At 45.7% G+C, this 23625-nt stretch overlaps 1 protein-coding gene across 5 annotated transcripts in view; it reads left to right on the top strand.

Annotated features, from left to right (window-relative positions):
* Positions 1-23625, top strand: part of ATXN7 (ataxin 7) — a 109798-nt gene that overhangs the window by 8085 nt on the left and 78088 nt on the right. For 4 of the 5 annotated variants that reach the window (XM_058678913.1, XM_058678912.1, XM_058678911.1 and 1 more), the window contains exons 2-3: positions 5336-5638; positions 5880-5948. In XM_058678913.1, coding sequence (XP_058534896.1) covers positions 5347-5638; positions 5880-5948 — 361 coding nt within the window. In that variant the 5' untranslated portion in view covers positions 5336-5346. Of the gene's footprint in view, positions 1-5335; positions 5639-5879; positions 5949-23625 lie in introns of those variants that run through there. The other variant, XM_058678914.1, reaches the window with a different exon arrangement.

Raw genomic sequence — 23625 nt, 5'->3', positions numbered from 1 at the left:
AATATTTGCCCCACTTCCTACTTTTGTCTTGTCCTTAGCAAAATCGTTAATATGTTGTTAGCACCCTGGGACAGGCAGTAAGGAACTGTTGGGTCCGTTGAGTCCCCTTTGTTCACACCTTTATAAAATGTCTTAAAAGATACAGGTTGGTAGTGCCGTTCCTCAGCAGCAGAGATGTCTTGAGGTGTACACTGGCAGAAGCACTGATTGCTCTCATAAAAAGGCATACCACTGCCAGCTTCAAAACAAAATAAAACCTTATACTGACTGAGCGTGAATTGTCCTCGCCATTTCCATGTATCTCAGTGTAGGAGGGGGAGTATTTAGGTAAGATCATCCATTTCTTTATTATTGCATTGTTGATAAAATGGAGTTGTTCTGTTGTAGTCTTGTTTATAGACAATATTCTTTATATAAGAAACATTGTTTAGGGCCCAGCAAAGTAGCTTGGTGGCTAAAGTCCCTGCGTTCATGCGCCAGGATCCCATATGGGCACCAGTTCGTATTCCAGCTGCTCCCCTTCCCATCCAGCTCCCTGCCTGAGCCCTGGGAAAGCAACAGAGGATGGCCCAAAGCCTTGGGACCCTGCACGCACATGGGAGACCCAAAAGAAGTTCCCGGCTCCTGATATGCTCAGCTCCAGTTGTTGCGGCTGATGGAAGATCTTTCTCTGTCTCTCCTTAACTCTGCAAATCAGACTTTGCAATAAAAACAAAACGAGATCATTAGAAAAATAAGCATTATTTAAATGCTGCCCAAGTCTGAATACTCGGTGCTTTTTTGGTAAGATTTTTTTTTTTTATTGAAAAGTCAGATTTATAAAGACAAGGAGAGACAGAAAGATTTTCCATCTTCTGGTTCACTCCTCAAGTGGCCCCAACAACTGGAGCTGAGCTGATCTGAAGCCAGGAGCCAGGAGCTTCTTCAGAGTCTCCCACGCCGGTGCAGGGTCCCAAAGCTTTGGGTAATCCTCTACTGCTTTCCCAGGCCATAAGCAAGGAGTTGGATGGGAAGTGGAGCAGCTGGGACGTGAACTGGTGCCTCCATGGGCTCCTGGTGCATGCAAGGCAAGGACTTTAGCCACTAGGCTATCATGCTGGGCCTACTAGGTACAGTTTTTTAGCTTCCATTTTTCACTTTTTTTCATGATGCATTTCAGCTAAGAGGAAACCCAAAACGACTTGGGGTGTCAGAATAGGCAGTTGCTAATAGGACTTTTTATAGGTGTAAATAGTAAAATTGATCCCAGCTGCAGCAAAAAAAAAAAAGAATTGGTTGGGCAGATGCCAGCAGTTTGTGTGTCGTACTGTTGCCCCCTGTCCTTTTCAGTTTGGTAGTAAAGATTGAACTGAATTGCTTGGTTCGACATGACTTATTTTGTGTTCAGCTTTGTTCTCAGTGCTTTCTTTCTTTTTTTAATTTATTTATTTTTGTTACAAAGTCAGATATACAGAGAGGAGGAGAGACAGAGAGGAATATCTTCCGTCCAATGATTCACTCCCCAAGTGAGCGCAACAGCCAGTGCTGCACCAATCCGAAGCCGGGAACCAGGAACTTCTTCGGGGTCTCGCACGCGGGTGCAGGATCCCAAGGCTTTGGGCTGTCCTCAACTGCTTTCCCAGGCCACAAGCAGGGAGCTGGATGGGAAGTGGAGCAGCCGGGATTAGAACCGGCACCCATATGGGATCCTGGCGCATTCAAGGCGAGGACGTTAGCCGTTAGGCCACTGCGCCGGGCCCTCTCAGTGCTTTCAATATATCTTTTCATGTAATGCTCAGAAGCAGCGCAGCCTTACCTCCATTTTACAGATTAGGAAACAGAGGTGTTGGCAGATTAGGTAACTTGCCCAAGGTTGCACAGCTTATAAATGGAAGAGTCAATATCGGAACCCAGCAATAGCAAGACTGGCTTCAGAGCCCTTCCTTATTTCCTCCACATGGAATTGTAAATAGTTCAGCTCCTCCACAATTTCAACTGCTGAAATGATGCAGTGAGTGATGTCCCGCCATGCCTAGCACCTGACAGGTGCTCAATAATTGACGACCGCTACTGGTAACCGCTTCCTGTAATAGCTGTCATTAGTGCTAAGAGAACGCTTAGTGTGTTTTCATCTTAAGCCTCGGTTGCTTTTTATTAAAGCAACCAAAAACGCTGGAGATCTGAAACAAAAATGAGAGAAATGGAAGCACTGTAAAGTGTTAGATCAGTCTCCCTGAGTGGAAATCATATTAGTAAATCTTACATGTAGAAGGAGGGAAATGAGGCTATGAGTTGAGACGAGATTGTCCTTTATGCTTGTCATCCTGTTTTCATTTTCAACCCATCCTTTCACACATCAGAGGAACTGGGTGTTGGGTATCTATGTGAGCGGGGAGCCTGAAGTGATTTTTCCATTAATTTTTTTTTATAAACATATTGCCATGCCATGCAGCTGGCAGAGATCCAGCTACTTGAGACATCGCCTATTGCTTCCTAGGGTGTGTGTCAGCAGGAAGCTGGAGACCTGCATATAACCTGTGTGCATCCTCCTAACTGTCTCTGAAGAGAAAGTCTGGTAATAGCTAATACACGGGAAATGCCATATAAATAGCTGTGGCAGTGTATTGTTTAGGGAATAATGACATGACAAAGCCTGTACATGTTGAGCACAGGCATTGAAGAAAAAAAACGATTTATTTTTATTGGAAAGGCAGATAGATAGAGAAGAGGAAAGACAGAGAGGAAGATCTTCTGTCTGCTGATTCACTACCCAGGTGGCCGCAATGGCCAGAGCTGCGCCAATCCAAAGCCAGGAACCAGGAGCCAGGAGCTTCTTCCGGATCTCCCATGTGGGTGCGGGGGCCCAAGGTGAAGACTTTAGCTACTAGGCTACTGCACCAGGCCCCGTTTCTTAAAGCCTATTTCTAGTCTCTGGTCAGTTGACTCTATGGAGATATCACCTGCATACTTAGATGGCCACTCGCATTTTAAAACTATTGAAGGCATCTATTTAAACTTTTCAGACTTGGATACATTCAGTCCAGGAAGTTTTTGACACAATTATTTCTGCATCTCTTAAAAATTCACATATATGTGTATAAGCTTTTACATTTAAAAACAAAAACAACCGCTCTTCATCAGAACCTGGTGTCACATGGGCTCAAACATTTCCTTATTAATATTTTACCATTACTTAAACATTTGTATGCTTCTACAAGTTGGGCTTTATTCTATCAACAAAAAAGTTAGCCACCTCTGTCAGATGTTTTAAGATTAAAAAAAAAAATACGCTTGCAATGGGGGAATCTCAACTGAACTTGAGCTGTGGTTATACAACAAGGTGGAGGAATCCACCATGGTGGGAGGGTTTGGGGAGGGGTGGGGAGAACCCAAGTATCTATGTAACTGTGTCACATAATACAATGTAATTAATGAAGTTAAATAATAAATAATTAAAAAAAAATACAGGTGGGCCCAGCATGGTAGCCTAGTGGCTAAAGTCCTCACCTTGCATGCACTGGGATCCCATACGGATGCCAGTTCTAATCCCGCAGCCCCTTCCCATCCAGTTCCCTGCTTGTGGCCTGGAAAAGCAGTCGAGGACGGCCCAAAGCCTTGGGACCCTGCACCCGCGTGGGAGACCCAGAGAGGCTCCTGGTTTCAGATCAGCTCAGCTCCGGCCGTTGGGGGCCACTTCGGGAGTGAACCAGTGGATGGAAGACCTTTCCTTCTGTCTCTCCTCTCTAAATCTGCCTTTCCAATATAAATTTTAAAAATCTTAAAAAAAAAAAACACCCAGGTAATGAACCCCCCTGGAAGTCTGGTGGGAGAAGACCCTGCAGGAAAGCAGTTCCTGCTTGTCCCAGGACTGATGTTACTGCAGGCTGAAACCTGAGGATCGGAATCATTGTTTCTGCCTCAGCCTTCACTTTTTCACACCAGCCTTAGATAAAGAGTAATAATAGCAACACTTACTGAAAGTGCTCCGTGTGGTCTGCTACTGTTTCAGCTCCTTTGAATGCTTTCCTTCATTGAGTAGCCTTTGATTTGACCATCTTCAGTGCATCTCTCCAGCCCAAACTGTTGTGTTGTCTGTGCTTGAGAGGAAGTGTTACAGGGGCAGTGCTCAGTGAAGAAAATCGGACCGAATACAGTTTCTTCTAAATATGTTTTCTAGGGCTTCATACGTTCCCCCTAAGCCTTGGATGAGAAAAAGAGGGACAGCCTTAGCAACTTTCGCTTAAAAGGAATCATATCTTCATATGGCAAGATTTTTTATTTTGGGGGTGAATGAATCACTTCCAGGATTAATGGAGGTGGAAATACAGGAACTCTGGGTAGTGTCTGTGAAACATGTAAGTGGGATTAAGGATCGCCTCTGTTTCTACTTGACACCGATTTCCTCTTTCCTAGCTGGGGGCCAAGTCCCCCGGGCGCAAACTTGAGACCTCCAGTTGTGAGCGCCGAGACGCGCCCCGCGTGCGCGTGGCTTCGGGGTATCACCTGGGTGTCACCTGGGTGGTTTTTCCACGCCGGCCCGTGGTTTTCCTATATTCCAGCCGTCCGCTCGGCGGCGGTTTCCCATTCATGCTTTTTGACAACCGTGTGGCTGCCCGGGAGCTGAGAGCGCAGTGCTCGCGGTACCAGGTCCTCGTCCCGAGACCCAGCCCGAGGCGAGAAGGCCTGACGGCGACGTAGTCGACGGTGCCCCGGGGCCAACCGGCCGACTCCTCCATAGGTGGCTGCGTTTCCGACTTGGCCCTGGCTCCACTCCGGGGGCTTGACGTGCAAACTTCGCCGGAGCGAGCAGAGAGGGAGGGACCGGCGAGGGGGAGGAGGCGGCGGGAGGCGCCTCCGCTTAAGGGAGCCGGTCGGGCGCCGCCGCTCGGACGGACGCGCGGACGGAAGGAAGGAGCGGGGCCGCCGGCCTGGCCCGGGGATGCGAGCTGCCGCGGGGTAGGCAGCTCGGGGGCCGGGGGCGGGAGGCTCGGGCGGCTCGGGCCTCCCCACGGGCTGCGGCGGCGGGAGGCGAGGCGGGGACGCAGACAGCCCCGGCGCCGGCCTTCACGCCGGGCGCTGTGGGCAGGGGACCCAGCGTCGCGGTGGCGGGCTCCCGGCGGCCCCAACTCTCTCTCGCGCGCGGGTCGCGGGAGACGAAAGCGAAAGCGAGCCGGAGCCGCGGACTTTGCGCCGGGGGCGGGGGGCGGCCGGGGAGGGGGCCGGGGGCCGGGCGGCCGGGGGGCGCTGTCAGCGCGCCCCACCCGGCCTGCGGGCCGCGCATGCCGCCGGAACTCCTCGGCGCCTCCTTAAAAGCGGCCCCCGCGCGACTCTTTTCCCCCTTTTTGTTACATTGCAGGAGCCGAAAGAATGTCGGAGCGGGCCGCGGATGACGTCAGGGGGGAGCCGCGCCGCGCGGCGGGCGGAGCAGCGGCCGCCCGGCAGCAGCAGCAGCAGCAGCAGCAGCAACCTCCGCAGCCCCAGCGGCAGCAGCCGCCGCCACGGCGCCTGCGGCCGGAGGACGGCGGCCCCGGCGTCGCCTCCACCTCGGCCGCCGCAATGGCGACGGTTGGGGAACGCAGGCCCTTGCCCAGTCCTGAAGCGATGCTGGGGCAGCCGTGGAATCTGTGGGTCGAGGCTTCCAAACTTCCAGGGAAAGATGGTAAGTGTCCACGCCCTCCTCGTTCCCCACAGCCTCCCCTTCCCCTCATCCCTGTGCTGCCCACCCCCCCATCACCCCCTCCCGCGCTGCGACCCGCCCCCTCGGGGGTCAGGGATGCTATTGCTCGCAGGGTTGCGGAACGCGGAGGTGCCCACACCTACCCCGTGCGTGCGTGAGCGTGCGTCACACTCCCGGCCACTGACCTGCCTCTCCCCTCCTCCCGTGTGTGTGTATCTCCTAGGCACGGAATTGGAAGAAAGTTTCAAGGAGTTTGGGAAAAACCGCGAAGTCATGGGGCTCTGCCGGGAAGGTGAGTGCAGCCCCAATGGTGGAGTTGGTGCGACCAGGGGCAAGTGTTCTTGGCCTGGCCAGGGCGGAGAACTGCCCACCTTCCCCCGTCGCTCTAGGAGGATGCTGCCCGAGGCGGGGGAGGGGAGGCAGTGAGTCTGGAAAGTCGGGCTTCCGGGGGCTTCCTGTCCCGGAATTGTTGGAGCAGAGCCCTGCCATACAGGCCTGGTGAGGTGCAGCCAGCGCAGCCTTCTGGGTGATGAGTCGCCGGGAGCCAGCAGACAGTTCAACCTACATCCCTTCAGGTCTGACCTCCTTGCGGAGAACTGGAGTGCCAGAGGAAATTCTCTGCCCCGGGAAACATCTCCACCAGTGCTTGTGGAGTTGGTATTCAATACAGGAACCTTGCCACTCCATACTGACTTCTGGCAATCAATGAATTTTGCATTTGGAAAAAGTTAACACCAGGTCTCATGTAGCCCCATTTCTGAGGGATTTAAGATACAAATTTTAGGATGTTCCAGAAGGATCATCACAACCCTTAAGTATAAATCGTCAGTCTTGATGTGACCTGCCAGAATTCTTTTCCGTGAAATAAGGCTTTATTGCCTACAGCTGGTGAAATCAGAGTCTTAGTTATTGGTTAGTTTCAAATTGTTTGGTCAAACCATACTCTAGGGAAGGAAATACCTGCAGCTGCAGGGATGCCTCCAGGTGGGAATCGGGTCAGGTGTCAAGAATTTTCTCTGAGGAGTCCGTGTTTGCCATGTGATGGCTGCACCACACCTCTGGTCGGGAAGGACAAGGCTTTGAGCGAGGTTTCGTGTCCCAGACAGTGTATGTTCTCCGTACAGTTGGATTTCTCACCTGGAGACACTCAGTGTGATAAGATTTTTATCCATAGCTCATGTAGGTACAGCTTTGGCAGCTTGGAAGGTGGCTGACTGTTACTATTGGCAAGTTTTCCTCTTGTTTTTAGCACCTGCCCTTTGGTACTGAAAGTGGCCGTGGCCTCCTAGCGCTGGGAGAAGGGTAGCACCAGTGGTGTTTGAGAGCTTCCAACTGTGGAAGCTTCCAACTTTCACAGGAGCAGGTCCTGTGGAGACAGTTAGTTGACTTTAAGAGTTGATGTTTGAGGGCAGTGGAAGGAGAGGGAGAGCGCAGGATTTGTGGGTGATGTTGCAATAGGAAAAATCAGTTGTTAGTCCGGTTTTCGTGTTGAATTGGCTGTCCGCCTGGGCTTAAAAAATTAAGATCACTAGGTGGCAACTGTCATAGGAAATAGAGTTTTAGAGGCCCTGACCCACTCCTGTTTTTAGTTTTGGGTGTGGATGCATTTTCCGTAAGGGTTTCAGATTTTGCGACAACAGGATTTTTTTTTTTTGGTAATCGCACTGTAGGGTGATTAAATGTATTAGTGTTAGCCAAATTAAGTGGTGTGGACACAGTTCCCCCACTTTTTCTATTGGGATATATTCATCAACAGATTTCTTATGAAGATCTAAGGCCTCTTTACCTGCTTGAGGCACAAAAGGCCCACGTGCATCCTGTCAAATATTAGTACGTATTAGAGGTCTTTTTTTTTTTAAGAATTCTTTGAAAGGCAGAATGACAGGAAGATGGAGAGAGAAAGGCAGGGAACTTCCATTCCCTGGTTCACTCCACACGTGGCCACAGCACAGGTATTGGAACAGGCTGAAGCCAGGAGCCTGGAACGCCGTCTGGGTCTTCTCACTTGGATGGCCGGACACAAGTGCTTGAATCATCTTTTGCCGCTTTCTCAGGTGCATTAGCAGAGAGCTAGATTAGAAGCTGGACTCAGTGTTTCTCTGATAGGGAATGCAAATGAGACTTACTAATCTGCTGTGATGTAATGCTAAGCAGAAATGCCCCCTTCTGGTTTTTTTTTTTTTTTTTTTTTTTTTTTTTTTGGTTAAACTGCTCTCACCATTTGGAGGATATTGTTGCTCAGACTGCCTGTCCTTCATGCCTTCTACCTCTACTTTGGAGTAGAGGCTGAGGTTTTGAATTCAGTTGTGTCTTCATTTGTAACATGGTAGATTGGGGGCAGAGGCGGTTTGAAGATTTTTTAGCACTTACATTTTTTAGCACATACATTTCTAGCAAGTAGCATACCCATGCCAGTAGCCTCAGAAATGAAGATACTCTTACTATCAAAACTTTTTGGCCTATGTCTGTTGTTTTGGGTTAACATTATTTCCTACCAAGAAAAGATGTTTCAGAGGTATATGAAAGGTTTATTTATGTATTTGAAAGAGGGCGCACTTCCATATACCACAACTCCCCAAAGACTGCTCCCAGGGTGGGCCATTCTGAAGCCAGTAGTAAACAACTGTCCAGTTCTCCCATGGGGTGGGGCAGGTGCCCAAGCAATTGGGCTGCGCTCTACTGCTGTTAGGTGCTTTAAGAGGGAACTGGATGAGAAGCGAAGCAGTTGGTACTCATAAAGGATGCTGTCATTGCAAGCTGTAACTTAGTGTGCTGTGCCGCAGTGCTGGTCCCCAAGAACCCGTTCCTCTTGCTGTGAGATTGGATTAAGAAGAAGTATGAATAGATTATTTAAATGAAACTGTGGAAATCCAAAGCTCTCCATCTTGGGAGATTTCCAGGAGTATGAACTTGATTTTTTGAAATCTCTAGTCTATAATTGTGTATATATGGGTTAGAAAACTGAGTCTAGAGAAAATCAGATACATTTGTTGTTTCATCTCTGAATATAGCTTTCCCTTTTTGGAAAAGAGGATGCTTCCCTAGGCTATTGTAGGGGTTAAATTAAAGTAGATAACTCATAAAATGACTAAGTACACACTAATGCCTTCCAATCCTTACAACTTCTAATAATCCTAGACCTAACTATCTTAATTTTGTTATGTTTTACAGTCACCCTCTCCCCCAAGATTTCTGAATATATTTAAAGAGAGGAAAAAAAAGAGAAGTCCTCTGTCTGGTCATTCCCTGGGTAGATGCCACAGTCAGAGCTGAGCCAGAGGCTAAAGCCAGGAGCGTTATCCCGGTGTCCCTCATGGGTATCGGGAACCCAGGCTCTTGACCCATCTTCCGTGGCCTTTCCTAGGCCACCAACAGGGAGCTGGATCAGAAATGGAAGAGCCTGCTTGGGATGTTCCAGGCAGCCGCTTTACCTATTGTACCACAGTGCAAGCCCCCCAACTTCCTAAATTTTTAAAATTTTGTTTGTTTGAAAGCACTGTAGAGGCGGAATGGTAAGAGATACTCTGTCTTGTGCTTCACTCCTGGGATGGTTGCAACCAGGAGATTCTTCTAGGTCTCTTCTATAGGTAAGAGGGACCCGGGCACCTGGACTGTCTTCTGCTTTGCCCAGGCCATTAACAGGGAAGTGGACCTGTACCCATGCGGATGCCAGCATTGCACAGCACTGGCACATAGGTCTGGATTTTTTCACCTGGGACCCTTAAATAGGCTTCAGGAGGGTCACACTGCTTCTGAAGTTGAATAAAAATTACTATGTATGTTTATTGTTGGGTTTTTGCTCACCACTCCCAAAGGTTAAGATTGTACATCTCGCTTCTCTTTTTGTTTTCTCTCTTTTGTTTCTTGTAGGTTACTTTGGCCAGTTACTTCACAGTGAGACTAAGGATTAATGCTCTGGGAACAGATTGGAACTGTTGATTTAGATAGAAGTGCGATCATTTGTGCTTTAGCTAATTACTTTTTTTCAGGTAGGGACATTTAGAATCAAGTTTTAGTTATGTTTCAGATGTTAGCCCCCTTGTGTTTGTTTTTGGCTAGTTTGTCTATGACTTTCTGTAATGTTGATTAGAATTGATTTTGTTGGAATAAGATTGATAATGTGTTTTTTAAAATGGTTATACTCTAAACTGCTTTCCCTCAGACTTCCACAGTATTTGTGAAACTGAATTTCCAGATTTCTCAAATTCTGACTTTAGAACTTGTGACAGTATGCTATTGTGCAGATCTAACAGTGGGATTAGAAAAATAACGATTTCCTTGGAAACCTGTTCCTAAGTTTTAAATAACCTGTTGTATGATAGTACTCTGAATTTCCCCTTACTTCACTGTGTCTACCCCAGTGCCCAAATTTTTGTTTTCTCTGTAATAGTTCAGTCTTTAGAGTTAAGTTCTGTGAGAACAGGGGAATTGTTGGTAAAGGCATACTTCTGTGCTCGATGGGTATTTGTCACAGAAGACAAAAAAGGAGGCTACTATGGGGATTCTGAGTTCAAATGACCCCTTTTCCGTTGTTGTGTTACTCTTAAAAGGGTATTTACAGCCTTGGAGGCAGGAGGACTTTTGCGGCCCAAGGTGGAGGCCCTAGGCTGTCTTTAGGATTTTCTGTGTGCTCCATTGACACTTTCCTCAAAGTGCAGACAGGATACCCCCTCTCTTGTCTGTGATATTTAGACACAGGGGTAGGATGACAATCCTGGGTGATACACACAACTTGATGACAGGTGGTTTCCCTGTCATCAAAACAAGGACATAAATGAGCCTGGGGCAAGTTGAGATTGGTTGGCACCTTAAAGTTTTTTGTAGAACACGGAGAAAGTGTGTAGCCTCAGTTGTGACACCCAAAGAAAACAATGCTGCTATTTTTTTGTTTGGGGAGAAAATGGTTCAAGGTTAAGGAAAAACAAATAGGTGATTGTGTGAAGTGCTGTTAAAGATGTTACTTTATTGGTGTGAAATCGGTCCCTGAAATAGACAGCATTTCTCTGGCATTTTCTCTTGGGTTTCTCTTAGCTGTTCCCTGTGTGCCCACCTCTCCCCACCTGAGACACTTTCTCGTGGACAATTTGAAGCATAAAAAGGTTGAGAGAACATTTTAATGAGGCTGCTTGTCTCCATCACACAGCTTCAACAACTAATGAGTCATGGCCAATTCTTGCTTCATCTCTTCCCTGCTCCTCAACAAATTATTTTGAGGAATGGCCAAGACATCATATCATCATTTCTTTCTTTCTTTTTTTTTTCCCTGCATGCAGTGGACTTCAACCTGTTCCCTCCCAAGTGGAGTCCTTTTTCAAGTGGAGTCTTGATGTGTGCTGTGTCTGCCTTTTGAGGCCAGTGGCACTGACAGTTTTCACCTGTTGGATGAATGTGTCAGGATTCTGCAGGTGGCGGTGTTTGCATTCGGCTTCCATCTCTGATGGAGATCTAAGCGTAGCCTCAGACAGGACTCTGAGAACCTTGTCTGCCTCAGGAGCCCTGGGGGTGCTTGCTGAATTGAACACCCAATCAAGGTGTGCTCAAATGCCCCTGCTGCAGATTGCCCACGCTTTGATACAGCCCGGCAGAGGCCCAGCAGGACTGCAGTGAATGGTGGGGTTTGGGGTGAGCAGCAGCTTTCCTGACAGCTCCTGAGTGTCACTCCTTACCTGTTAGCTCTGTCCCTAAGTTATGGCAAGGAAGCCTCCAAAGACCCAGGCAGGCACTCTTCCACAGCAGGGAGTCTTTGGCTTGTGGCATCAGAGGTTCTCTGATCACACTGCAGCCCATGGGTGAAATCCTGCCTGTGGCCTGAGAATGCCATATACATTGGTAAATGAAATTAAAACTCAGAAGAGAGAGTGCTCCACGTGAGAGAATTACATAAAATTGGAATGTTACTGCCGTGGGTAAGCAAACATAGCCACAGCCATTCATTTCCTTGTCGTCTGTGGCTTGCCTGTTCAGTACAGGGAACCATGGAGTGGAGGAGATGTGACAGACGTTGTGATTCCCCCAAGCCGATGGTATTTGCTGGCTGCCCCTTACGGAAATTTGCCCACCTCTGTTCTGATGAATTCTTTTGCACAGTCTGTATAGTGGGCCATTAATATTCCTTGACTGTTTTGTTGTAAGGAGGAAAAATCCAGTATTTTTTTTTTTAAGAAGTCAGATTTTACAGAGACAAGGAAAGACAGAAAGAAACACTTCCATTTGCTGGTCCACTCCCCAAGTGTGTGTAATGGCCAGAACTGAGCCGATCTGAAGTCAAGAGCTTCTTTCGGGTCTCCTCCGCATGTACAGAGTCCCAGGGTTTTGGGCCATCTTCGACTGCTTCGCTAGGCCACAAGCAGGGAGCTGGATGGAAATTGGAGCAGCCAGGGTACAAACTAGCCCATATGGGATCCCAGGCACATTCAAGGCGAGGACTTTAGCCACTGGGCTACTGCACTGGGCCCCAGTATTCTTAAAAATTTATTCAGTATTGGAGATATTGAGCTAGAAGGAAATCTATGGAGAGAGAAGCTGTTATGTGTAAGTGGCTTTGGTGTGTTGCTGTGACAGCTCTGTCATATGTACCTGAGAGCCATTTAAACACAGCGTTTACCAGAGCTATTTTTACTGCCCTAGCTTCCAAGAGCCTGGGACGGTGAGCCTGGCACTTGGGCTGTGGTAAGCTCCCCCGTGTGGGGGTTTAAACTTTCAGGAGATTTTTACGGAAATCTTTTAAAATCTGTGCACTTGAGCTGGCTTAGGGAAGAAACCTTGTTGGAGGTCTTAGAATTCCAGGAAGCAAATTGGCATTTTGAAGGAAGAAGGCAAATGGTGTGTTTAGATGCCATGTTTTCCTGCTGTTGGACTTGGTGAAAAGTGCAGCACCTACCTGGTCCCAGCTTGATTCCTGGGCCCTCGGGGCTTGCTAGTTGTTGGGCACCCTGCATCTGTTACCTGCATGAGGGTGGAGTTCCCAAGTTGTACGTTTACAGATTTGGTTGGTTCTTGTCGGCTCATCTGAAGAGGGAAGTAAGATAAATGCACTCACCTTTAAGGTGTTTGGGTGTCACAGGCTGTCACTGCACCTCTTTGTTGAAAGGACGTCTTTCCCGATGTCCACGTCTCACAGTGTCCTGTGGTTCTGGACAGCGCGTGCTCTGGGAGTGCTTTTATGTGATCTTCACCACGCACTCTGTGATCTGGTGGTCACCATGATCTCCATTTTTCAGATAAAGAAACTAAGGCAAGTCTCCCAAATTCACGAATCTTCTCAGAGAGGCTCTGTGACTCAGGTCTACTGAACTCTGTAGCCCACATGCTTGATGACCCTGCCGAGCTGGGTCTATGTCTAAATGTGCATCTGTTTCTTGGGGACTTGAACAGGTCACCCTAACCTTTGCTTTTCTTATCTTTGTTTAGAATTAATGACCTTTACCTGGAGAAAGTTTAAGATGTGTGTTCTTTCTTGCTGGGCCATACAAGAATCTCTGTTGTAGTTGCTTGTTCTTTGGGTGGGAGGGGAAGTATGTGGTTTGCATTAGAAGTAATTGGCTTCTTGCAAAAAGATTAAATGAAAGCTAAGGTTGCAGCAGATAGCAAATATGATCATCTGGGATTTGTGCCATTAAAAATGTTTTAAAAAGGGAGAAGTGAAGTTTCGCTACTTACGTAGCATTTTGGTACAAGATTGCATTTAATCACATTGATATTCAAAGTTTATGGCAGTATTTCTAATAAGTGTGCCCCTTGGATTTATAAAGTTTTTTTTTTTTTTTGATTGAAGTTCTAAGGAGAAAAAGAAGACTGTTAGTAGATTTTAACAGTTGGAGTTTGGCTGCTTTTAGGAGAAAGACAGGGTTACATTTATATTCATCTTGTACAGCAGGGATTATTATAAATGAGCAGAGGAAGGAAAAGAATGAGTTTTGCATTTCAGCCACTCATAACATAAAACTAGATTAAGTGTTCCTGTTCCTCTTTGTAATAAAAACCCTGCTAGCCTGAAATGCCTTTTCTCTCTCATGTAAACATATGGCAAGGGAAAAGTAATAGTTCATTATCAATTAGATTCACCATCCTAAAATAGTAACTATTGCCTTCTCCGGTTATACACGTGTTTTCTATAATCCTGATTCCAGAAATACAGGAGAACCAGTAATACAGGAGGAAAAAAAAGGAATGCTTTTAATCAGTGGTTCCCAGGCTTTGTATTTTAGACCATAAAGTTGCAGCCTAAACATCAGATTGTCAGTGTTTTATATATGTTCTCACTATTCTAAAAACATGACATTGTTTTGGGATAAAACATAGTCCTTTAAATTCAGAAACATTCTTCTCTAGCAGAGTGTCATGTGTTGTCCCTATTTTTCTGTTTTCTTTCTTTTTTTTTTTTTAAAGATTTATTTAGTGAAAAGGCAGATTTACAGAGAGGAGAGACAAAGACCTTCTATCTACTAGTTCACTCCTCAAGTGGCCTCAACAGCTAGAGCTGAACTGAGTTGAAGCCAGGAGCTTCTTCAGGGTTCCCCACAGGAGTGCAGGGTCCCAAGGCTTTGGGCCATCCTTCACTGCTCTCCCAGGCCACAAGCAGGGACCTGGGTAGGAAGTAGAGCAGCTGGGCCGTGAACAGGGAGATCCCTGTATGTGCAAGGCGAGGATTTAGCCACTGACCCACCGTGCCAGGCCCTGTTTTTCCTATTTTACTAAGGCCTCTCAGAAATCAGCATCTGTGATGATCAGGACACATGTTCTTATCTGTTCTGATCAAAATTGTGTTCCAGGCACTCCTGTTTCTTTGAACTATCAGGAGGTGTTCAGCAAAGAAGTTGTGTGAGAGGGTTTAAGTCAACTGTCACAGAGGTAATATTGGGAATTCCAGTTTTAAAGTTAAACCTGCATTCAGAGACCTGCTTTTGGCATACATCAGCTGAAATACATTTCGTACTGGAGTGACTGGGCATACATAAGTCCCTGTTCCAATCCTGATTCCACTTCTCTGCAATATGTGTGCTTGAAAGGTAGAGATGATGTCTCAAGTAGTTAGATCTCTGCCTCCCAGCTTGTCTTGAGTTCAAGTAACAGTGCAAAACTCTAGTAGGTAAGGGTTTGAAGATAATACTGCCTTGCAGAGCCTCAGTCAATTTAGGTATAAAATGGGAGTAATGGTACAATGGCATAGTGGTCAGCAGGTTTAAATGGTTTGACTGGTGATCTGTAGGTAGTGAGAGGAAACCTTGGCATGCCCAGGATGGCAGAGTGTAAACAAATGAACTTGAGTTTGAGTTGTCTTGGGTTGGAGTAAAAAGAGAAGTAGGAGCTTAGTATTTCTGACTTCCTCCTGTGGCCATGTTTTTGACTTGCAGAGAGAAGCCTGTGTGGGTATTTACTTTCTCCTGCTGGTGCAGATTTGCACTTGCTCCTTTTTGGACGCCTATCTGTGCTTTAGACTGCTGCATGTAATATTTCAAATCCCCTTTTCTGTACAGGAAAAGTAAATTACAGGCAACAGATTAGAGTACTCCTCATTACTTTAGGGAGTGTATCTGAATGGTCAGTGTGAGTACAACTTATAGGTGGCTGGGTATAGGGAGTGTCGTAAGGGGTTTTCTGCTTGATGAGGGCATTTAGAAAATTGCCTTTTCAATTCTTGGAAATTTTCATTTTACTTCAGGAAGTTCTGCATTTTGAGTTACCTTGTTCTCTGTGGAAACTATAGAGGAAGATTTGTTGTAATCAAAAAAAGATATCCTTATAGTTATAGAAGTTAATTCATGGTTATCATAAAGAGTTTACTGATATTTAGGTGTGGAACACCAGGGTCTCTGTAGAGGCTCTCGTGCCCCTGAATTCAGTTATTTAAGTTAGTTGATTTAGATTTTGGACAGTTCACATTCTACCAAGGACACCCCCTTGGAACTGCTTTGGGCACTTGGCAGTAGGCAAGAAAGACTCCATTTGCTTATTTGGTTCTTTCCCTTCTGACCAGTTGTAGTCTCTGTCCTTTGATAGGCCTTAGAATATTTTGTCCAATGGATTATAGCCTTCAGAATCCTCTGGCTTCATTCTTTTGGCTTCATTCACTTAACTTTTATCCCTAAACCATTTGACAAACAGTGTTCTGGGTCACCTGTTGAGCTGGAATCTGTGGATACAGCTGAAAATGGGATGAAAAGGCGTGGTCCTAACCCTCATCAGCAATTGGTCAGTAAATAATTTGGAATTTACTAAGCACCAGGTTTCCAGAGGACATTGGATGTATGGAATGGCACAAGTTAGAGTGACTTGGGATAGTCATCGTGGTTGGAAATATTACCATGATAGCAGTGTAGAAACTGAATTGACAATGTCTAAAGTCCAAGTTGGAGAGCATATCCTACTGTGTAACCTGCCTCCTTAGTGTGAGATGCCCAAGTTTCTGAGTAATGGTGGACTGAAGATAGGAGGTTTCATAAAATCTAGGATGGATTGCTTTCCCCTGGCAAACGCTGTGTTGGTTTTGTTGTTGTTCATTCATTCGCCTTGTATTGAATATCTGCTTTGTGTTACATATTGCTCTAGTTTTCAGAGAAACAGCATCACCCTAAAAGAGCTATTTTAGTAGGGGAGAATGCTGTTTTAAAAAGTTAGTAATGTGCATGTAGGTGATGATGAGTCCTGGGGAAACAACATTAAGTGTAGGGGTACAATTCAATATATGGTGAGAAGAGGTTTTCTGAGCCAAGGCTTAACAGGATGTTCTTTCTCACTGCCAGAGTTTTGACTGGACTGCTGTTTCTCCTGGTGCCTCTACCTTGCTCCCCCTACCCCTCCACCCCCGTTTCTTCTCATCCTGCTAAAGTTAGATTGAATGTACCACCTTCTCAAAGAAGTTCTCCCTATCATTCTGTATCTAACTTGGTAACATCAATCCCTCCCATCCCCCCACTGCTGCTGCCCTTCTCCCAGAAGTTTGGTGTCAGCATAAAGCAAGCATCACTTTTGATAAAATGTGCTGTCATTGTTAGATCTGTGGAATAAATACTGAATACAAGGAATTAGCTTTACAAATTTTTACATGAGTCTTGGATATGTTTGCAGAATTGGCCTTGAGAAAACCAATATAGACCACCCACCAAGGAGAGGGTGGGTATTATTCGCTGCAATAGCATTTTATCTCCTAGTCAAGTGAGTTTGATAGAGCAGTGTTCATTCTTGTTTTCCATGTCTTAGCACCTTTTTTGAGGGATTGAGTAACTATATGTTTTGAAGAGAGGAATGGCTTTGGTTTGGGAATAACTGGTTGTATACAAATAAATGACAGTGTGCCTGAATCCCTCTGGCCCATCCTGGCGGTTTTCTTTCCCAAGATGAACTTTGTTTTGTAGCCTCTGAATAGGATCTTTGCTCTTCTCCCTTGATTCCTGCTTCTAGGCCTCTTTCCCTGTGCTCTGATGAACTGCTGTCTTGGAAACAGACGTGGTCTCCCATAGACTTTGTGTGCTGTACTTTTTGTTTCTCTGAACTGACTTCAAGCTGTGTCTGATGAGCTTTTCGTCGTGAGCTGGCAGCTGTGATGACCCTTGCTTCAAGAGATCTTGGGTTGGTGGTGGCTGTTCTAAAAGCTTGTGGCTGCTGCTGAAAATAATTGGTGTTAGGGAAGTTTATAATCTGTTCAAGAACTGTAGTCTTTTAATTGTAGCGATAGTTATGGTAGCCCTAACAAATAAAACAGTTATTCATTCAGTGCCAGGTATGTGTAGAAATTTAATGAAGATCCTTTTCCTTCACCATTTTGAAATAAAAACATATTTTTTGTATTGGAAAGTTGGATTTACAGAAAGGAGAGACAGAGAGAAATATCTTCCATCCTCAGTTCACTCCCCAAGAGGCCGCAACGGCCAGAGCTGAGCCTAACCGAGGCCAGGAGCCAGGAGCTTCTTCCTAGTCTCTCATGCGGGTGCAGCATCTCACGGTTTTGGACCATCCTCGACTGCTTTCCCAGTCCATAAGCAGGAGCGGCGGGATTCAAACCAGCACCCACATAGGATCTTGGCGCATGCGAAGTGAGGATTTAGTTACTAGCTTATCATGCCAGGCCCAAAACATATTCTTAAATATAGGATTTTAGTAGCAGGCATTTAAAAACTAGAAAAGCATGACAGATTCCTGTACCTGTATGGTTTGTGTATCTGTGTTATGAGTGGAAAACTAGTACTTTTAAGAAGTAAATGCGAACTTTAAAACATGAAGAATCATATCCAATACCAGGTAGCAAGTAAGAGTAGTGCAGATAGTGGCACATACTGTTTGATCACACACAGCGGTATGGTACTAGACTGAGAGCTTTACCCGATCGCTCCACCTAATCCTTCAAACAACACTGAGAGCCAGGGATTCGTCCCCATGGAAAGAGAAGGCTGAGGCTCAGGAAGGTTAACTTGTCTGCATCAGAGTTTGTAAAGTGCCAAAACTGGGATGCTCGTTTGGGCTCATCCCTAAACCTCCTGGCTCTTCGAAATGTCAGTTCGGCTGTGACTGATTGACTGCGCTTTGACCTGGCGTTTGTAAGAAACACATGGAAAAGACTTTGATTCCCTAATAAACAAGGTGTCAGGCACACTTGAGAGATGGGTTTGAAATGAAGGCAGTTGCTGGGTTGGTGGTTCGGGGATAGCAGCAACAGTGGAGACAAGTGGTTTCAGGCCCTTAGTATGTAAAAGTTTGGAAAGGGTGGATACATCTCAATTCCATTATGTACATTAATTTTAATTTCTGTTGGGTAAATGTTTAACTGTCAGAAAGTGAATTTTAGCAGTTTTTTACTTGATGTAGATAAAAAAGACTATTTAGATGTTTTTTTTCCCACACTAATTTTATATATATGTATATATGTTTTTTTCTGTATCTGGGGTCAGGGTGAGACAAAGGGAGAAGCCCCACCCAGCCTCCCTCCCATCCCTGGTCCCCAACATGGGGCATGCTCCGAGGGTCCTGCTCAAGCAGTTTTGATAGTTCAACAGTTCTGAATTGCTGCCAATCGCTGCCAATCTCGCCATTCCACGCACAATGAAATCTCTTCAGAATCCACTGGTTGACATAGTCGCTTCATGGTTGGGGTTCTGAGATGAGCAGTTCAGTTGAAGGGATTCCCCAGAGAAACTTTGTCTGAGGTGACCCCAGACCTGATTCTTGTGTGTGCTTGCCAGTACAGGATCCGGCACAGACCGTTACCCTAGTCAGCTTATGTACATGCTGGTCTTTGCAATTGCTAGGTCAGTTCTGTTTCCAGCCCTGTCTTCCACATGTCAGTAGGTGTTGCAGTCCAGCCCAGTCCTGCCCACTTCATACTCGGCCCTCACGCAAACCAGTATGAGCCGCAGCCTAGTCGGGCAACTCCCCATAATTCCCACCAGGCCTGCTCCCTACCCTGGTTCCCATGCATGCCAGTATGTACCGCAGACTTGTTCAGTCTGTCTCACATCCCATTTAGCTCTTGTACATGTCAATGGGCATTGAAGCCTAATTCAACCCAACCAGCCCTACTATCCAGTCCACACACATACTGGCAGGTAGGTTTTAAACCTAATGGAACTGCTGTATACTCACCACTTGAGAGAGTATCTCCGGCTGGGAAGATAAGTACACACAATACAGCCTGTAGTAGTAATGTATGAGGATCAGTGTAGTCCAGATATTATCTAGGAACTCCTTTTAAAGATAGAATTATTAAGAAGTACTGTTTTGCTCACTGTACCATGCTCTGATTGACATCGAGCAGTTAGATAGAAATAAACTCTATTTTGTTTTTCCAATCTCTAACTGTCCCGAAGGTAACACTGCTCCAAGGAAGTAGATTGCACCAATAACAGCAAGTAACAAAGCCTTCACTCAGATATTTTCCTTTACCTTGGCCATGTGCCATTATTGTGGTCTTACCTGTATGGAGCAGGACTGCCATGCTGTCCTTGGCTTAGCATGTAGTTGGTGCATGCTGCTAGGGGACTGACTGCAAAAAGTGATGATGGGAAGATTCCCTCTCAGTCCATAGGAATTAGAGATTAATTCCCTTTTTAGCATTTGTCAGGATTCCATGGCTTGGAAATGGTTTTAACTAAATTGGACATATTTGGGTTTTTTTTTTTAGTATGAAAAATACATAATGTATATCCTAATGGCTCTCAATATTGACTTTGAAATGTCAGACTTGATTGCTTGGTTTTGATAAAATTTAACACTGCCTGTTAAGAGAAAATGTTGCCTTCCATTTTAAAAGATAACATGTTTTTATTTATTCTGAAGTCCTCAGGAAAATTTACAGTGCTATCAGTTCAAGGAAAAGGTATTTAGGGAGCAAGTAGGTAATATGTCTTGCAAGCCACTGGGTAGGCATCATCATTGAAGCTCTTTGTTTGCCTGATAAAAGCCTCTTGTGATAGTATTTACTCCATAGCTTTCCCTGGAAGTTCATGGCCATAAATATATCTCTAGCTTGGTGTTGTCAGATCTTCAAAGAGAGAACCAGAATGGAAGAATAGCCCCTACCTGATCATCTATTTGAGAGAGTGAAAGGGGGAGGAGAGGCGAATAAAGATCTTCTATCCATCGGGTGGTTCATTACCCCAGATGCCTGCAAGAGCTGGGCCTGGGGCAGGCTGAAGCAAGGAGCCAGAGAAACACCCTGTCGTTTGCTACCTCCCAAGATGTGTATTAGGAGGAAACTGGATCTTAAGTGTTGGTGTGCCAGGAACCCAGGCATTTGCATGTGGGATGCAGGCATGCTGCTTAACTCACTGCCTGATGCCTTCTGCAGCCTGACCTTTTCAAAACCCATAGGCTTTGATAGGTTCCGACATAGCCACATAGCTTCCAGAATTTTGGATCGTGTTCTAAGACTCTGGGTCTCTGGCTCCTTCTGCAGAAATAGAGAAAGGACATATATGTTGATTGTTAAATACAGTAGTTGGTTGCCATTTGTGGCAAGGAGGAGTTGAGTGATGCTGAGGCATAGGTGTGAGGTGGCCCTTCAGTCTGGAGCCACTGGAGAGTGTGGTGGGAGTCCTAACTTCCTGTTTCCATTCCTGATTTTACTGTTAGACACTTTCTTCCATCCTCTTAAAAAAGTAGGTGAAAAGTGTGAAGATTAGCTTCCCCAAATTGTAGGCTAACTTTGATAAAGGTTTTTGGGCAGTAACTGTGGATGCCTTCCCTGTAGAATCTGCGCTTCGTGTATCTGGTGTTGACTCTGGTGCCAGGAAGAGACCCTATAGACCCCTAGGGCGCCCCGCATAGATGCTGCCTTGCTCTGGAAGGCATGCCGTGGATCCCCTGGCCTAAGAGGCCGTAGAGAGGCTGATGCGGAGTTTGCCTCCCTTTACGGCCTTTCGCCTTCTCTCCAGAAAAGAGGGATATCTTTGCCTTTTTAGTTTTTTCCTCAATGCTCTTCACTATTTTTTCTGGTTTGTGCAGTTTCCTTTTTCTGCCTTTAGCGTTATTACATTGTCCCACCGCCTAACTAGTAGACATAGGAAGAACTAACAGGTGAACTTTGAAATTCGGAAAATTTCAAACTGGTGTTATGTGAACAACAAAGGCTCTTGTACCACTTTCCACTTTATACAAAACATCTTGATTTGTGTAAGCACCAGTTTCCAAGGATGATGACTATGTCTTCCGACGTATTTTCAGACACCTTCAGGACTCGGTCACCTTCAGTGCCAACAGTGAAAGCCCTCGAATTATTGCAAGTCTTCATTATTACATTGCTTGCAGTTGAGTGTTTTGTTCATGTTTCCCAAAGTTGAGGTATTTCTCTTATTTTTTGGAGACTTTTTATTTATGTATTTATTTGAAAGAGTAATAGAGAGACCGAGAGGGAGAATTTCTATGCTGCTTCACTGCCCGAGGGCCACAAAGGCCATGGCTGACTGAACTAGGTAAGAGCCCAAAGCTTCTTATGAGGGTTGCATGTGGGTGACAGGAGCCCAAATATTTACCCACTGCTTTTTCTAAGCCACTAACAGGGAACTGGATTGGAAGTGAAACAGCCAAGCCTTGGACTGGTGCCTGTATGGGATGCTGGCATTATAGGCACCTGTTGTACTCACTTTACTGTGACACCGTCCCCAATATACATATTTTTGTAATTTCTTACTCTGTTTCCTAATATTTTGTTTAATGCTTTCACCGTGATGTTTTCTGCAATTCTCTTTGAAAGCACAGTGTGAAAGGCTAAAGAAGACCAGCCTCAGAAGATGATCAGTGTTGTCATATTGACAGTATGATGGGCAGAGTAATCCAATCCTACCTAAACTCTGATCCTAAACCTACTTCTAAATTACAGGCAAGAGGGAGTGGGCTTCAGGATGGGAGGTGGCAGCCCTGGTGATTTTCTAAAGTACATCTTACGGTGTGTTTATGGCCCCCAAAGAGTTGGTTGATTTCCATTGCCCTTGTTTAATGTACTGGGAGATAGTCACTAATACCTGCCCACGTTCTCCGTGGCTTGTCATCTCATTGGGTTCCTCTGCAGATTTGTGCTAATAACTCTATGCAGGGGTGCTTTGCTCCCCACCCCCATAAGCAGAGTTACTTCTCATTTTCTTAGGGTTGAATTGAAGACTTCTTCCAGCTTCTGCAGGCCTCAGCTCTGGTTACTTTTTGTACTCAACTCTAAGAAGATGTTTCCTGATCATCACGGATAGCACTATCTCACTTTGTTATGTAGTCTTTGTTTAAACCTGCTGTCATGAGTGGACATTTAGGCTGCTGTCAAGTTTCTTTGCAGTAGGGAAATGTTTGTTTTGAAAGTGAGCCCAGGGCCCGGCGGCGTGGCCTAGCGGCAGAAAGTCCTCACCTTGAACGCCCCGGGATCCCATATGGGCGCCGGTTCTAATCCCGGCAGCTCCACTTCCCATCCAGCTCCCTGCTTGTGGCCTGGGAAAGCAGTTGAGGACGGCCCAATACCTTGGGACCCTGCGCCCGTGTGGGAGACCCGAAAGAGGCTCCTGGTTCCTGGCTTTGGATCGGCACAGAACCGGCTGTTGCGGCTCACTTGGGGAGTGAAACATCGGATGGAAGATCTTCCTCTCTGTCTCTCTTCCTCTCTGTATATCTGACTTTGTAATAAAATAAATAAATCTTTAAAAAAAAAAAAAAAAAAGAAAAGAAAGTGAGCCCAGACAACTTACGGCATCTATAGGGGGATCGTGCCAAAGTGTCCTCCAAAAAAACTGCTAATTTTAAGTGCCAACAGTCTAGTCTGTCTTGGGGACCAAAAAGGACCTTGTTGGCTGGAGGCTGTTTTATTTCCTATGGATTCTTTCCTCTGCTTAAAGAACTAGCAGAATCTAGCTTGACTCCCTCTCTTCCTCTCCCTAGGTCTGAGGTTGTTGAAATTGTAATTTTCTATCCTGTAGAAACTTAGAACCCTGTGATTTGAAAACGGAGTCTGACCTCCAAAGCAGTAAGTGTTGTGAAAGGATGAATTAATTGTAGACTTCCTGATTACAATAATGTTTTCCATTTGAGAATTTCACAGTGGTACCTGGGACATGTATGCACACACACATTCTGGAGTGTTATTGCCACCTAGCTGTTGACTTTTTTTTTGTCTGTGTGCTCTCCAGCCTCCACAGTCTTGAAAAACAGCAAAGCTCGTTTTGCCTCCTTTAAGAAAGTCCGTGAAGAGTGAGTTGTACATCTCACACCAAGACTTGGGGGTGAAAAAAAATGGAATGCTAAGGGACCAGTGTGAGCTATTTTTCTGTTATAAAATAAGAGGAAGTAAATTTCCCTGTGACTGGTAGTCTCCCTCGTTCTCCCGCTAGATGGAACAGTTTTCCATACCATGTGTTGAAATAAGCCTGTGCAGAGCAGGTTGTTAGGTAACCTTTAGGAGGAGGGCACTGGGCTCTGAAATGGCATGCTGAAATGATAATGAAATTGGTGCCTTGCTATTGCTTATTGGTGGGATTTAAAACAATTTTTTTTATTAGTTTAAT

This window comes from Ochotona princeps, chromosome 21, assembly GCF_030435755.1.
Source record: "Ochotona princeps isolate mOchPri1 chromosome 21, mOchPri1.hap1, whole genome shotgun sequence".
NCBI classification, from domain to species: Eukaryota; Metazoa; Chordata; class Mammalia; order Lagomorpha; family Ochotonidae; genus Ochotona; species Ochotona princeps.
This window is presented reverse-complemented; position numbering and strand designations above follow the sequence as displayed.